Source organism: Denticeps clupeoides, chromosome 2 (genome assembly GCF_900700375.1).
Source record: "Denticeps clupeoides chromosome 2, fDenClu1.1, whole genome shotgun sequence".
NCBI classification, from domain to species: domain Eukaryota; kingdom Metazoa; phylum Chordata; class Actinopteri; order Clupeiformes; family Denticipitidae; genus Denticeps; species Denticeps clupeoides.
Genome location: NC_041708.1, coordinates 15,810,694 through 15,826,920, shown reverse-complemented (window position 1 = coordinate 15,826,920; position 16,227 = coordinate 15,810,694). Strand labels below are relative to the sequence as shown.

At 42.6% G+C, this 16,227-nt stretch overlaps 3 protein-coding genes across 7 annotated transcripts; 2 read left to right on the top strand and 1 right to left on the bottom strand.

Moving 5' to 3' along the window:
- Positions 1 to 272: 272 nt before the first annotated feature.
- On the bottom strand, positions 273 to 10,340 carry ccndbp1 (cyclin D-type binding-protein 1). Of its 5 annotated transcripts, none has more exons than XM_028970617.1 (12): positions 9,308 to 10,340; positions 8,458 to 8,616; positions 8,196 to 8,255; positions 7,851 to 7,930; positions 7,695 to 7,776; positions 7,500 to 7,596; positions 7,356 to 7,429; positions 7,199 to 7,275; positions 6,807 to 7,060; positions 6,653 to 6,713; positions 2,851 to 2,897; positions 273 to 592 (listed from the first exon to the last, which is right to left on the bottom strand). In XM_028970617.1, the coding sequence occupies exons 2-12, from the start codon at positions 8,543 to 8,545 to the stop codon at positions 484 to 486; spliced, it is 1,029 nt and encodes a 342-aa protein (XP_028826450.1). In that variant the 5' UTR covers positions 8,546 to 8,616; positions 9,308 to 10,340; the 3' UTR covers positions 273 to 483. The 5 variants fall into 5 exon arrangements, with proteins under 5 accessions (XP_028826450.1, XP_028826449.1, XP_028826451.1 ...); XM_028970616.1 differs by having other exon boundaries at positions 9,368 to 10,340; XM_028970618.1 differs by having other exon boundaries at positions 9,609 to 10,340.
- On the top strand, positions 9,425 to 10,431 carry h1-10 (H1.10 linker histone). Its single transcript, XM_028970620.1, has one exon. The coding sequence runs from the start codon at positions 9,707 to 9,709 to the stop codon at positions 10,187 to 10,189; it is 483 nt and encodes a 160-aa protein (XP_028826453.1). The 5' UTR covers positions 9,425 to 9,706; the 3' UTR covers positions 10,190 to 10,431.
- Positions 10,432 to 12,126: 1,695 nt separating this feature from the next.
- On the top strand, positions 12,127 to 15,447 carry LOC114780193 (actin-related protein 2/3 complex subunit 4). The gene is made up of 6 exons (XM_028967617.1): positions 12,127 to 12,423; positions 13,382 to 13,500; positions 14,163 to 14,274; positions 14,364 to 14,459; positions 14,546 to 14,716; positions 14,844 to 15,447. The coding sequence occupies exons 1-6, from the start codon at positions 12,421 to 12,423 to the stop codon at positions 14,847 to 14,849; spliced, it is 507 nt and encodes a 168-aa protein (XP_028823450.1). The 5' UTR covers positions 12,127 to 12,420; the 3' UTR covers positions 14,850 to 15,447.
- Positions 15,448 to 16,227: the final 780 nt, after the last annotated feature.

Below are 16,227 nucleotides of genomic sequence, written 5' to 3'. Positions count from 1 at the left end.
GATTATACTTAGCCTGCTTTAAAAACAACACATACACCCACATAATGCTAGCAATTTTTTTAGCTGGTCTTAAGATAAACACCTCCATCTTAATCACTTATCCAACCGTCTTCAGCCCATCATATTGATTTTTTCAGCAGGAAAGGAAGACCAACTGGTAGGGGACCAGACGGAGGCTGAAATGGTAAATCAGATGGATTTTAGTCTATAAAGACAGAGACGACCACTGCTGTAGTAGAGTAGATTTTTATTGACTTTTTTTTTTTTTTTTTTTTTTCCACAAACGAACATTTTCAGAAGAAGATCTGGTCTTGTGGAGCACCATCTCCAGCAGAAATCATCTCAAACTACATACACTGTATCCACACACACACACATCAATTCATAGCCATATACAATGCATAAATATTCTCACAGATGTCTTTTCCTTTTCCTCTCACACACTGAACAAAGTCCCTTGTGTCCGATTACATGTGAGGGGCTTCATCCAGAGCCATTCAGAGCTGTCTTGACCTTCCCCAGGTTGTGCTCTACCGCACCCTGTAGAAACTGCACCCAGCTGACATCTGTCTCTGAACTGACATGAGTTGCCCTGGGAGAAGAAGACGACAGAGTGATGTTATTTTCACTGCTCTGATTCAATCCAACTTAACTTATAGAGCACTTTCACAACCCCACAGGTCTGTACAGAATACTAAAAATAGATCAAGACATATAACGACTAAGAAAAGTTAAAATAAATAATAAAAAATAGAGTACAACAATGGCAACATCTCATAGCATGGGAAAGACCAACATGGGTATTAAGAAGGTATTTACAAATTACCATTTGTTCTCTGAAATTTCTGTGCTAATGTGAAATATCACAAAAAGTCTAATTTCCCAGAAAAACTAATCTTATGAAAACACTAAATGCCCGAGTCCAATTAAAATGGGCCCCACCATGTTCGGGCAGAGATCATCAGCTGTAATTAACATGACTTTTAAAATGAGACATGCTGCTGTGGAGGTGCTGGAATATGGAAGCAATACACGCCATATCACATGACGTAAAGCGAGTAAAGATACTATAGACCTGCTCTAGTTTCAAACATTGTAGTAGTAAACGTAGGAAAAATGTTACGGGAACAATGTACTTCATCTTATACATTCATGTATCTGTCAGATTTCCATAACTTTATATGTTTATTTCAAATTTCAAAACTTATCAAAGCCTGGAATATTCTCTTTTCAAATTCCAGGTTTTAAATGACCGTAGGAACCCTGAAGGTGAAAAAGTGATTGTCATTGTGATACACTGCAGGACAGCACACGGGGACACAACAAAATGTGTCCAGCACCCTTACTGAGCAGTAGGCAGACATGACAGGCACCCAGGGAGCAGTGTGTGGGGACAGTTCTTTGCTCAATGGAACCTTGGCAGTTCAAGCAACCCTCTAATTACAGGGCCGCTTCTTAAACACTAGGCCACCACTGACCCTCTGAATGTGCAGAGGCAGGTCATTCCAAAGTTTGGAGTTGTAAATCCTGGTCCCCTCTGAGTTTACACTTTTAGGTACAGTCCAGAGAAGTTGATCAGCTGCCCTGAAAAGGTGTATAAGGGTGTGGTACCTCAGACAGGCAGGGTCGGGCAAGACCATTGAGGGCTTTCAAAGCAAACAAAATTATTTTAAAACGTATGGGAAGCCAGTGGAGTGAAGTTAAAATGGGGAAATGCGCTCATGTTTATCTTGTCCAGTTAAAAGAAACATTGCAGCATTGTATCAAGATTATACAATTAAATAATGTCATGAATCAATAAAATAGGAAATTAAAACATAATTAATTAATTCAATATGACAGGAATAATAAAAACATGCCAAAATATCATACAATTTATTTAATTTGGGCCCAGATTGTCTTCAAGCCTGCGATGACAAGGAGTGTGTGTGTCGCAGGGCTGGAACATCATATGTGGGCCGATGACAGAATCCAGCAAGTGCTGGAAATGAGGGAGCAGCTGTTCGCTGCATTTACCCCACTGATGAAGATGTTTGTGCTGGAAAGGTACAGCCAGTTCACTGAAGAGGTGAGCTCAAATTCCTAAAAGAATTGGGTACTTTTGTATATTTTTAAGCTTCTGACACTTCACACAGGCCTACAACTTTCTGAAGGCTGAACAGGGCCAAACAAGTCCTACAAATTGTAAAGAACCCTAAGATAAGAGAATGGTGAGCTTGGAATGCTATTGCAGCAGTCTACTTAAAAATGACTAATAAGCATTCACAAGCAGAATTCAAGTCAATCAGATTTGCAAGTATTTCTTATTTTTTTTAAAATCTAAATTCTTTTAGGTCAGATTTCGTATTTGTACGCATGAGCAGTAAGCAGTAAGATGGCAACCTCCATCAGTCAGACTAAGAATATTGGTGGCCAGCCCAACAAGGGAGGAACTAATGATCTGGGACAAATCAATTGTTTTAAATATTGGGGAAATGACCCATGAAGGATGCATCTATGCTAATGAATGTTGTTTTTATGGTCCATGCTGGATTACATTTACATTTACGGCATTTATCAGACACCCTTATTTACAATCAGTAGTTTCAGGGGACAGTCTCCCTGGAGCAACTTAGGGTTAAGTGTCTTTCTCAGGGACACAATGGTAGTAAGCAGGATTTGAACCTGGGTCTTCTGGTTCATAGGCGAGTGTGTTACCCACTAGGCTACTACCACCCTGATACCATCTGTATCATGCACACTGTCCCTCTGTTCATTGCAGGGGTTTATCTGGGTTGTGAAGTCTATGAACACGATGGAGGCATTCAGTGCCAAATTAAACACACTGATGGTCATCAACAAAACACTCACCTGACCAGGTCAAGAACTTTCTGCAAAACAGAAGACAGTTTGCAAGCCTGAAATGATCAAAAGACTAATGTTAGTACATATTTATCAAAAGTATGCACTCAAATATATTTCTATAGACACATATATACAGTTGTGTTCAAAATAATATTATTGTGTTTAAAACAAGTGAATAAAGCTCAAAATTCTTATAATAGCTTTTATCTCCATACACACAAATGCATTTGGAACACTACATTCCATTCCAAATCAAAACATGAAAAAATAAAATGTGTTACTCCTTTAAATAAAATTGAAGAAAGGTTACTGTTCATTGTTATTAGACTGTTTTTTTTTTAAGTGTCTCTCCTTTAAAAACTCATTCACTATATAAACTATATATAAAAACTATATAAAATGTTTTCCGATTTTGCTTTCCTTTGAAATCACTGAACTAATATTTAGTTGTATAACCACTGTTTCTGAGAACCGTTGAACATATGTTGTATGGAGTCATCCAACTTCTGGCACCTGTGAGCAGGTATTTAAGCCCAGGATGATTGGACTGCATTCCACAGTTCTTCTTTATTTATTGGTTTTGCCTCAGATCAGGTTTGATGTCACCCCAAAAGTTTTATATTAGATTATGGTCCAGGGATTGGGCTAGCCACTCCATAACATCAATCTTGTTGGTCTGGAACCAATATTTTGTTTGGGATTGTTGTCTTGTTGGAACACCCATTTCTAGGGCATTTTCACTTCAGCATAAGGCAGCATGATCTCTTCAAGTTTTCTGATGTATTCAAATTGATCCATGATCCCTGGTATGCGACAAATAGGCTTGATACCATAGTATGAGAAACATCTCTATATCATGATGCTTGTGCCACCATTCTTAATTGTCTTCAAAGTGTGTGCTTTGGCAAACTGAAATTTCTAAGCACATTTTTCAACAGTGGGACTTGTGGAGACTTCTTGCCAATAGCTTGGCTTCACAAAGATGTATTCCAATTGTAATAGTACTCACAGGTAACTATAGACCTTCTTTGGTTTTCCTGGAGCTGATTGTTGGTTTTGGCAATTCTTCGATCCATTCAAATGGTAGTTTTTCACTTTCTTTCACATCTTTCAGGTTTAGTTACCATTTTAATGCAATTGCGATCATTTTAGCTGAGATAAATTTAGCACTGCACTTCTTTATGTTTGCCCTCTCCAATCAACTTTTTAATCAAGGTACATTGGATTAAAAATGTCTGGAACAACCCATTTTCCTCAGAATCTCAGAGAAAAATGCACTAGAACCAGCATGCAAAACATTTACTGCAGTCCTTCCTTAAAAAGGTGCGAATTATTGCCCTTATTTTTCAACGAATGACCTCACTATATCATTTCTAAAAAAAAAAAAAAAAACTTTTAAATTTTCACTCTTTGATATGTTGCAGCCATTTGCTAAAATCATTTAAGTTCATTCCTTATTAATGTACACACAACACCCAACACACAACATTTATTAACAAAGAAAAACTGAAATATCACATGGTCCTAAGTTTTCAGACCCTTTGTTGTGACATTCATATATTTAACTCAGGTTCTGTCCATTTCTTCTGATCATCCTTGAGATGGTTCCACACCTTCATTTGAGTCCAGCTGTGTTTGATTAGTCAAATTGGACATGATTAGGAAAGCCACACACCTGTCTATATAAGACCGAACAGCTCACAATGCATGTAAAAGCAAACGAAAATCATGAGGTCAAAGGAACTGCCTGAAGAGCTCACTGACACAATTGTGGCCAATGGAAGATGTTTGGGGTGACCAGAACTTGAGTCTGGGCAACCTGAGCTATTGGGGAGAAGAGCCTTAATAAAGAGAGATAAAGAAAAACTCAAAGATCACTGTGCATCCAAGGGCTGAGAAATAAATGGTGAGAAATAAAGTTCTGTGGTCTGATGAGACCAAGATAAACTTTTTGGCTTTAATTCTAAGCGGTTTGTGTGGAGAAAACCAGGCACCGCCCATCTTCTGTCCAATACAGTCCCAATAGTGAAGCATGGTGATCACTGTGGGGGTGCTTTGCAGCTGAAGGGACAGGACGACTGGTTGCCATCAAGGGAGAGATTAATGCAGCCAAGTACAGGGATATCCTGGATGAACCTTCTCCAGAGTACACAGGACCTCAGACTGGGCCAAAGGTTTACCTTCCAACAAGAAAATGACCCTAAGCACACAGCTAAAATAATGGAGTGGCCAGAGCCCTGACTTTAGCCCAATTAAACATATCTGGAGAGACGTAAAATGGCTGTCTACCAACATTTACCATCCAACCTGCCAGAACTGGAGACTATCTTCATGGAGGAATGGCAGAGGATCCCCAAATTCAGGTGGGAAAAAACAAAAAGTTGTGTTGCATCTTTCCCAAAAAGACTCATGGCTGTATTAGATCAAAAGGGTGTTTCTACTAAAAGGGTCTTTTCTTTGTTAATAAATCTGCAAAAATGTCAACAATTGTTTTTTTTGTCAGTATGCTTTTAATGATTTTAGCAAATGGCTGCAATAAAACAGGCACAATGTATGGGGGGTCTGCATACTTTCTGTACCCACTGTACGTACATGGGTGGTAGTAGCCCAGTGGGTAACACACTTGCCTATGAACCAGAAGACCCAGGTTCAAATCCCCAAATCCAACTACCATTGTGTCCCTGAGCAAGACACTTAACCCTAAGTTGCTTCAGGAGGACTGTCCCTCTAACTTACCCTCTGGATAAGGGCATCTGATAAATGCTGTAAATGCACACAAAATCACAATGCACTACATACTCTCCACAAAGCATAAATGTTAAATATGTTAATTAACTTTCAGCATAAATGCAAACTATGGACAATAATATTTAATTTATGTTGAGGAAGTACTGATTGTAGAAAACATGCTAATGTCGACTTTTCAAATTATTAATGTATCTGGTATTATATTGATTTTATGGCAGATTACTGTAAGATTGGGCGTCACAGGACCATGCTTTTGTTTTGCATAGCGGCTGGCGCAGGACAATGCTTTTGTTTTGCATAGCGGCTGTCTACAAGAATAAATGTGACATTCCTGTGCCAATTGTTGTGCATGAAGATTCAACACCTTTGTTTTTCATGCCTTCAGGACCGCCCATTCTCTTTGTCTTCCCCAGATGGGAGGCACCGGGGGGCGTGACATCAGAAACAACAGGTTCTGATTGGTCTGTGACAACTTCCTGTAGGCCAGTGACAACTTCCTGTAGGCCAGGGGTAAGGTCTGCTCACATGTGGGGAGGAGACTTTTTCTTTTCTTTCCCAGCTGTCTTTCCATCGAAACCGGATCTTCTGCTTTTCGAGCCTGCTCTATCATCTCATTATTTCCAATGGCTCTGCCTCTTTCTCTCTCCCCCTTTACTCTTTCTTCTCATTTTTGTTTTCTCTGTAACCTTGGTACCTTTTTACATTCAATATTCACATGTAACTACAATAATTATTTACCGGTGTTAATAAATTAGAAACTGTTCATTTTAAACCTCTATTGTGCCATGCCTCTTTCTGCCAGGTAACATCAAGTTGGAGTGGTTGAATACAGTGCTTTTGTGAGGAGGGAGAAAGAGTTTTTCTACACTCAGTTCTCTCACCCACCACACGCTCTTTTTTACATTACCTCTCTGCGACGTAAAATGTACCGATTCCTTGGAATCACCCCTGTATAATATTAAGTTATCAGATATCAGATGTTCAGATGACCTGCACTGATGCGCTGCTGGCTGCACCCTGACAGGGCATGTGTATTTGAGTTTATAACCTGAAAGCTCACATTGAGTTCCACTGCTGAGTGGTCCATGGGGGGGTAGAGAGTAAGGGCCAGGTCATCAACACTGGAGGGACACACACAAACAAACTCAGAATCAGTCATGTGAGTCAGTGCATACTTCCTGCTGAGTTACTTCCTTCCAACCTTAGATACACACCTAGGGCTGATGTCTCTAGCGGCATCAGCAAGATCGTCAAGTTGTGCAGTGTTTTCAGGAGTGTCAACTCGACCACTGGTCCTCACGGCATAAGACATTTTCCTCAGACACGCCCCCGATGCCTTCATCAGGCCCAGGCACGGTGCCATCAGCTGCCGGTCTGCTTCACTCCAGTACGTATCTTGGTTTCCACGGGCGGCAATGTCATCTTCATCCAGAATGTCAGCAAAGGGGTCCTGAATCTCAGCCTGAGCCTAGAAAGTTCAAGGGTCATAGAGCTGTAAAACACAACGTTGAATAATGTGTATAGATGTTAATCAGAGCTTGGGGACAGGAGGGTGCAGACGGGTGCTGATGGTGTTCAGTTTAACCAGGATGCTCTGTCACATCACCTGTTCCATCTCCTCAATGGCATCCTTCACCACTGCCGTGTATGACGTCAGCTGTGCCAGAACAGCAGCCTGGTTATCTGTGTTACACACCAGCATGATCACAGTTACCAAATGTCAACATGGTCCCTCAAGCTTTAGCACTGGTGCTCTTCCTCACCTCGGGGTAGCTGTTCAAAATGGTCACATGACGCCCAAACTCCACCCGTCGAGTTTAGCTGTTCCTGAGACAAACTACAGACAGAGCAGGCTGAAGACACAACTGAGTTCAATCATAAAGCAGAGCATCCCGTATGTGCAGTACCTCTGTAGAGGAGAGCTGAGGATGACATCAAGAAGCTGGACCACACCATCCAGCACATCACCTGTTGCATCTCGAACAGCTCGGCGGAGAGTTAAACCTGCAGACAGATTTGAATAATACTGAGGCTGTTTCTAAAACCAAAACACACAGGATGAGAAATGAGCCAGAGAAGTAATGCTCCTCAGCATCTCTAACCTTGGCTCTTGGGCAGCCAGTAGAAGACTGTGGACATCACCAGGACCGCCTTCTGCATGGACTCCGCCAGTTTCTCAGCATCCTAAGAGAAGAGAGAGTGTCGGTCACGCTGCTCACACTCACATCCATCAGCAGTGAAGGAAGGAGCTAGTTCACCTCAGCAGAGGGCAGAGGTGATTTGGAGAAGGCAAGGCTCAGCTTGGTGGCCTCCTGGGACGTGGCCTTCACGGTCTCAACTTGGGGGAGAGAAGTTGCATTTTAAAGGAAGACACAAAGAAGGGGCCTGTCTGTCTGCTGCTGAACTGCCTACCTGAAATTTTTAATTCCTGGATTTGATCTTTGTTTTTCTGCCAAAATTTTACTTTTAGTACGTAGAGATTTTTACTTCAAATTGATTCCATACACATCACACACAAAAAAATGCATGTAAAAACGACAGAGGCGAAACAGTCAACCCTTTACCTATCCTTCTGTTTGAATAATACTGACACATCACTCAACTCAGAGTCTCCCAGAAATTGGACAAGTTAAATTCCCCGCCCGCTTCGCCAGACTCTCCATCTGCAGGAGAGAAACAGAAATGAGACAGCGCCACGTGACCTTCTACCAAATGCCAAACATCAGAAGTTATGAACGCGCGGATTCAAATGTGACATCTCTGGAACTCTCTGGAACGTTGGGAGCAAGTAATGTGTAATATCAGCAGATGAGTACTTTATGTACATGTAGATCAAGAACGCAGGACCGAGTAGGCACACGGTACCTCTGACGCGGTCACGGATGCACTTCACCGCGTTAAAAACGTTCCGTAAAGGAACCAGGAGATCCGCGTGGATGTTGTCGCTGCTCATGCTGTTGCCTCTTCGCTGGTGACGGACTCCGCGTCGCCTGCCGGTCGGGAGTCCAAACTGCAGTGACGTTGCTATTGAGGTAAAGAGGAGAGGGAATATAATAGTAATTTTTACGACCTTCTCCGAAGCTTTGAGTCACGCGTCAGTGTCGTAAAGCCCTCTGTAGTGAAGCGCTGCTCAGAGGATTGTACCGGGCTGTAGAAAAGCACGTGGTCCATTTTTGATGGGCGGAGCTTCCGGCGAGGGCGGAGCTACCACAGCAGGTTTCAGCAGATAAGAGTTTGAAATTCGGCGGGATCATTTCTGACGCATCCCTGCCTATATACCAGGGCTGCAGAGATTGTGCATCACAGAATGAGATGAGTGTGTCTGTCGGAGCAGTGACAGCATGTCCTTATGAATCCAATCCAAAAAAATACGGTTATCGGTGACCACTTTTCAATGTGGACCAAGACTTTTCCCCTGGTCAATCAGCAAGTGGTGACCGCATCAAAAGTATAGGTGGAGGAATTGGTGTGCCAGTATGACTTTCCTCTTGTTGTGCACTCAGATCAAGGGAGAAACTTAAGAGTGAGTTATTTCAAGAATTGTGCCAGTTTTTAGAACTAAATAAGACTCATAAATAAGACTCGATGGCACTTGAAGCATGTTTGGTTACATGTGCAGCGAGGTCCTGGTGACGAAGAATGTCTTTCAATAATGCGAGGATGTTTTTGAAAATTATTAGTGGTTGTTACTTGCTGTTTTATACAGAACATTTACATTTACTGCATTCATCAGACACCCTTTATCCAGAACGATTTTCATTCACGAATTTCTCACTTGCGCGGCCCGTTCGCCGTGTGGCCAGATGCAGTGCAGGGTCCGAAATTTCAGAGCCGGAACCGGGAGCAGGGCTGCGCGGGGAACCAGCTCTCTTCCCCGGCCTCCCTCTCCGTCCGCCTGCTTCGGCTGCGCCAGGGGAGAAAGCGACGCTTTTGGTGGGCCGATGGCGGTACAGAGGTGATCAAAACGACCTGAAAGTGAGACCAACAAACGCAGCTTCGCGCTGGCCTGGACTTGCCGTGTTGTTGTTCTCAATCACGTCCGCGTCGCGCGAATAACTGCAGGCTCGTCCCCGGCGCCGCTGCAGCAGCAGCTGTGCGCGCGCACCGACCGACCATGGCGACCCCCGTTCCAGAAACTGTCCCGGGAATGGCGCCTTCAGGCCCCGCAGCCGCGCCGCAGGCGTCCGGGGCCAAGAAGAAGAAGAAGAAGAAGAAGGGGAAGAAGGGGCAGCCGGGCAAGTACAGCCAGCTGGTGATCGATGCCATCCGCAAGCTGGCGGAGAAAAGCGGCTCGTCGCTCGTCAAGATCTACAACGAAGCCAAGAAAGTGAGCTGGTTCGACCAGCAGAACGGTCGCATGTACCTGCGCTACTCCATCCGCGCACTGCTGCTCAACGACACGCTGGTGCAGGTGAGGGGCATGGGCGCCAACGGATCCTTCAAGCTCAACAGGAGCAAGTTCGAGGCCAAGAAGAAGAAGAAGAAGAAGGGCAGCAGCGAGGCGGCGGCCGCCAAGCTCAGTCCGAGGAAGAAGGTGGCCAAGAAGCCCGCAGCAGCAGCAGGCACCAAAAAAGCCAAGAGCAGGAGGTCCAGCTGAGCACCTGGATTCACTTCGTTTCGTCCACGTTGTGGCGACTTCTTATGTCTGTATGGAACATCCTGCTAATTAATTGTTGTAAAAGAACGAAGAGCAAAAGCGAGCATGTTCCGCTTTGAAATGAACTCATGAACTCTGCTCGCATCGTGAAAACGGTCCGTCTGCACGGCGTGTGTATATTACAGAGTGCGTATATTATACCCAGTGTGCCATTAAAACTCTTTTTAGTCTGTGTCAGACAACTGTTTCGCATGTGTTAATGACCTCAGAGGTGATTTTAAACGAAACTTAATCCCAGAGACTTGTTTGTTTTGGGACGGGTCCGCGGTCTTGGCCAGGATGTCAGATCATCAAAATGGACTCAAGCTCGCTGCCATTGGTCGACTGGGCGCGAATCATGTTGAAGTTGAGCTCTATTGTCATTTCAGCTATACACGTGTTAGACAGTACATAGTGAAACGACATTTACAGCATTTATGAGACGCCTTTATCCAGAGCGACTTACAATCAGTGGTTACAGGGACAGTCCCCCTGGAGCAATTTGGGGTTAAGTGTCTTGCTCAGGGACACAATGGTAGTAAGTGGGATTTGAACCTGGGTCTTCTAATTTCATTACCCACTAGGCTACTACCACCCTTTCTCTGGAACTACAACAACATTTCTCTGAAACCTGGTGCTATGTAACATATAAACAAAGTTGCATACTGACATAAAGTCCGACAAAGACTAACTTGGCTACATAAAGTGCAAAAAGGGGACACAGGAAGAGCAAGAGAAATGTAGACATGTAGACAACAATGAGACAGACAGCGCTAATAAATCAACTTTCATATCTAGACGTGTTTAGATATTTGGTGGCTCTACAGGACTGTCAGCTTGAATCGGACAACATCATCGGACCAGAGCGTGTCAACTGGGGCAACTTCTGCAGACTGGAAACAGACTGTCACTGCTTTTAAAAGATTAAATGTAAAAACTAATTTTCCGTGAAAAGGCAATAATACATTTAAAAAGAAAGTGATTGGAACCAGAAGTCGTACATTGTCATGCATTACATTAAGTAATGTGGTCCATGTTCTTTTTTTTTTTTTACTTTGTTTATTAGAATTAGAGCATAGGCAATAACAATATTCTCAAAAGGTTATGTGGTCCATGTTCAACTCATTTTAATAACACTTAGTATTTATGTTAAGGAGAGAAATGCATGAAAATAAGTAGATAAGGCAACCTGTGTTTTATTTTTAGTTCTTTAGATTATTCTAAAGATTCTAAAGTGCAGTTTCTTGAGACAGTGTAATTTAGTGAAAGCGAAGTGATGTCATTGTGAAACACTGCAGCACAGCACATGGTGCACACAACAAAATGTGTCCTCTGCTTTTAACCATCACCCTTGGTGAGCAGTGGGCAGCCACAACAGGCGCCCGGGGAGCAGTGCGTGGGGACGGTGCTTTGCTCAGTGGCACCTTGGCGGATCGGGATTCGGCAACCTTCTGATTACGGGGCTGCTTCCTTAACTGCTAAGCCACCTCTGCCCCAAAAAGGGAATATTTCACAACCCATGCCTGACCAGGAATCGAACCGGGACTGCAGATATGCTGAACACATTACTATTATAATATTTCTGCGATAATATTATACAACTCACATTCACAGTTTTATTTTTTCTATTTTAGGACTATTTATCTGTACAGTGAACTTTTATATTATACAGTGTCTGTGTTGTTTTTTGCTGCTCTTATCTTATACTGTCCACTTCCTGCCGTGACAATGTAAATAGGACTACTAAAGGATCATCTTATGTTATTTTATTTTGTCTTAGCTTCTCTTAGAAAAGAACCACAGGGGCGGGCCGTGGGGTGGTGGGACCAATCAGAAGCGCGCGAACGGAATGGTTTGGTCGGCCCTTCGCAAACGGCCGCGTTTTGTCTCAAATGACCTTATAAGGAAGAATCTGCGCGATCATTGTCGCGGGATGTCATCGCGTGTGAAAAGTGTCGCGCACGTATGCGCGTGCAGCACGCTCGCTCGCTGTCGTGTCGTTTGAAAGCGTTTTTTAAACGTACATTGGAATTTATGTCGTTGAAGTATCTCGGCGAGTCCGACCCAACCTCCCCCCCCCGGGAACCGCTACAGTGGTACCTTCCTAAAGAGGCTCGCTGCTCACGGAAGTTCCCCCGTTTCTGCTGTTTCGCTTCCGCCTTGTGTCTGTCCGGCAGCGGAGAGAGAGAGAGATGGTAAGATGCACGACTACGTTTAATCGGTATTATTTATTTCCGCGCCGTGCGGCGTGTACTTTATGAGCCAGTGGCCCGTCACTGCTACAGCCGCGTTGGAAGTATTCCGGGATCGAGCACGCCGATGTGGTAAATTAGCAGGTGTGCCAGTAAACGTGCGGATGTGGTCCTGGAATTGGTGTGAAGGCGAAAGAAGTTCTGGTTTATGTTGAAGCACTAGACCGTAAAACCGGTATAAAGGCAGCTGAGTAGCTGGCGTGACGCCCCTGTTCCAGGAATGTCCTACAGGTCGGGACGTGTGCGCGACAGAGAGCCGAGCTTCAGCTACAGATGGGCGGAATCCATTCATTCATTCATTTATTCATTTAATATTGGCACGGGCTGGCTACCGGTTTCAATGAACAAAAAATTATTCGAAACTAGGGTGTTAGAAAATTTCCATCCAGAAATAAATCGTAATATTTACGTGGTGATACTGAATCAGTGACGTCAATTATCGATATTTCTGTATACAAATTGAGTCCACAATTCAGTTCTGAGTTATGTTGGTTTGGCTGAATTATTAATGTGGCGTGATCCACACAGATTGTACACAGCATCTACATACACAACATGTAGAGCTTCACAACGAACATAGCTTGTCCCGAAACTGCTGCTCTAAAACCACTGTGCAGTATAAGTATGACTTTACTTTACCTCACTCAACAAATTTGAGGAGCAGCAGTGTGTTCCCGGCGTTGGTGAAATAAAGAGTTACAGCTCTAACGCTATGGCTACTAACAATTTTAACTGAGGTAAAACAGGAAATGTTTGTTTTAGAAGAATTCAATAATTAATATTTTTATTATTTTAAATCAAATGTTTCAAATATTCTGTCGGTTGCTTAAAACTGAAATAGATATTGCATGTTGATTTACCAGACTGATCAATCAGATCAATTGTTGAATTGTCTGTCCAGACTGCAACGCTCCGCCCGTACCTGAATGCAGTGCGTGCCACTCTGCAGGCTGCTCTGTGTTTGGAGAACTTCTCCTCTCAGGTGGTGGAGCGCCACAACAAACCTGAGGTGGAAGTCCGGTGAGTCTGTGTCTGTGTGTGTGAAGATAAATGACTGATCTTCAACCTTCCAAAATTCTCCCATCTTCTATGTTCCCTCCACTGGCTCCCAATAGCTGAACGCATCAGATTCAAAATACTGATGCTGGCCTACAGAACCAAACATGGAGTAGGACCATCCTACCTCACAGCCCTTATTACACCCCGCACTGCACCTCGTATTCTCGGAACCTCCAGTACTGCTAGCTTGGTCCCTCCATATCTGAACATAAAAGGAAGACATTCATCTAGACTCTTCTCTGTCTTGGCCCCTCGGTGGTGGAATGAACTTCCCCTTGAGGTCAGAACAGCTCACTCACTGAGTACTTTCAAACGGCAGCTCAAGACCTTCCTCTTTAGAGACTATTTAGATTAACTTGTAACCTTCTTATTGTCTTACTTATGTATAGAAACTACAACAGAGTGAATAAAAAGATTGTATTCAAAGTTGGGGGTCCTAGTGAACCAGAATTGATCACTTCATTGATTGTAACATGGAAGCACGTTGTAAGTCGCTCTGGATAAGGGCATCTGCCAAATGCCTTAAATGTAAATGTAACTAATACTGAAACGTATTTATAACTAATTTGAATGCATGTATATGCCGTTTGCATTGACATCAATCCCTTGTGTGTTGTGTACAGGAGCAGTAAGGAACTGTTGCTACAGCCTGTGATCATCAGTAGGAATGAAAAGGAGAAGGTTCTGATTGAAGGATCTATCAACTCTGTACGAGTCAGCATTGCTGTCAAGCAGGTACATACTCTGAAACACTCACACACTGTCCAGGCTCTGTCCTGTTCTCACACACACACACACACATTTTACTGTTTATTTATTTTTAGGCTGATGAGATTGAGAAGATCCTTTGTCACAAGTTCATGCGCTTCATGATGATGAGAGCAGAGAACTTCTTCATCCTGAGGAGGAAGCCTGTTGAGGTGGGAGGGGGGGAGGATTCAAAGAGTGTGTGGTTGGAGTTGTTTTGAAATAATTAGTGACCCTGTAACCCTGCCCCTCTTCACAGGGCTATGACATCAGCTTTCTCATCACAAACTTCCACACAGAGCAGATGTATAAGCACAAGTTGGTGGACTTTGTAATCCACTTCATGGAGGAGATTGATAAGGAAATCAGTGAGATGAAGCTGTCAGTCAATGCCAGGGCACGCATTGTTGCTGAGGAGTTCCTCAAAAATGTCAGTCCTTCACCCTCAGCACTGTTGTGTCACTTTAAGGACCTACATTAATGGCTGAAAATGGTCCTATTGTTGTCCTATTATGATGTGTAATAATCAGTATTTTTTTATATTTTGTGTCTTTCAGTTTTAAAAGAACATGGTGCTTCTGCCCCAACTATGTTACCTTGTTCAGCAGGCTGGAGGACCAAGCTAACCAATCAGAATGGAGAAGATTCAAGATCTGCAGTATTGAAGCTTATTAAAGCAACCCAGATATATTGTGTACATTGTAGATCTATGACTGACTCTCTTATGAGACAATTTTTCCAGCTCTCATCAATAATAGTGTACATAGTGAATAAATAATTCAGATTTATTTCTGTTTTTATAATAAGAAAATGAGGATGGTTCCTTACAAACAAGTAATCATCTATGAGAGCATGAAAACAAATTCATTTTCCTAGTAATTTAAATGAATTAAATTGTTTATATACATGTATAAAATATAATATATGCATCTACATGTTTTTATTACAAAAATCCCTGGTACAATGCATATCATATCTGACTGATGGATGTTGTAATAGCAGTTTAAAGCTTTTACCATTAGTATGTTTGTCATCAGTGCATGCAGCATTATAGAACTTGCTGTAGAATGTGTGCAAGAGTGCCATTCTCTGCACTTGACACTGAATTTGTGTTTTGACTGTTCAGGTTAATGACTGAATTAAAAAAATTAATCTCCCAAACCAGATTTCGCTCATCAGCCCCATCTGACATGTTCACATGTGAAATCCCAAACTCACAGCAGTATCTTAACCTAGATCAACCCTAACATGTCTGACCAGTAATATTCCATACTTCTGATAGACCTCTGCTAAGGAAGGTTTTTTGGCAGGTACCACAGATTCAGAGGTCCAGTGGAGTCCATGCCCGGACTGGTTTTGTTGTAGATTGTCCCAATATTTGAAGTCTATAATGTTATGGCTGAATCAGTGTGAATCAGTTATTCAAGTCTGTGTTCACAATGCATATGGAGTGACCCCTGGAGCCAATTGCTTGAAATTATAGGTATGTAGATTGGCCCTGTATTAATACTAGCAGAATTAAAACTCATAACAGTCTTTTATATAACTTGGTTGCATGACGCTTTACCTACTGACTTTGAACACTGGAACCACCGGGTACATAAAATACTCTGTGACTTTAGATTTGACTGCCACAGTCCCAAAATGCAATACTTCCATTACAAATATAAACATAATACCATTCATAAATGTAAAAGAAAATTATTAGTCCCTGAACAACTTGCGCCAACTGCACCAGACCCAATCTGGAAAGTAGAAGAACATGCCCTTACCTAACAGGTAATTTCTGCGTTGAACATTTGTGTATGCCATTTTTACTCCGAACTAGTTTTAAACTGTGATGTACTTTATATCTTTTTTGTGCATTTGTTGGATTTTACGGATTATTCAAACTTAATTAACATTGATGGATTTGAAGCACTTAAAGGTAAACTTCAATAT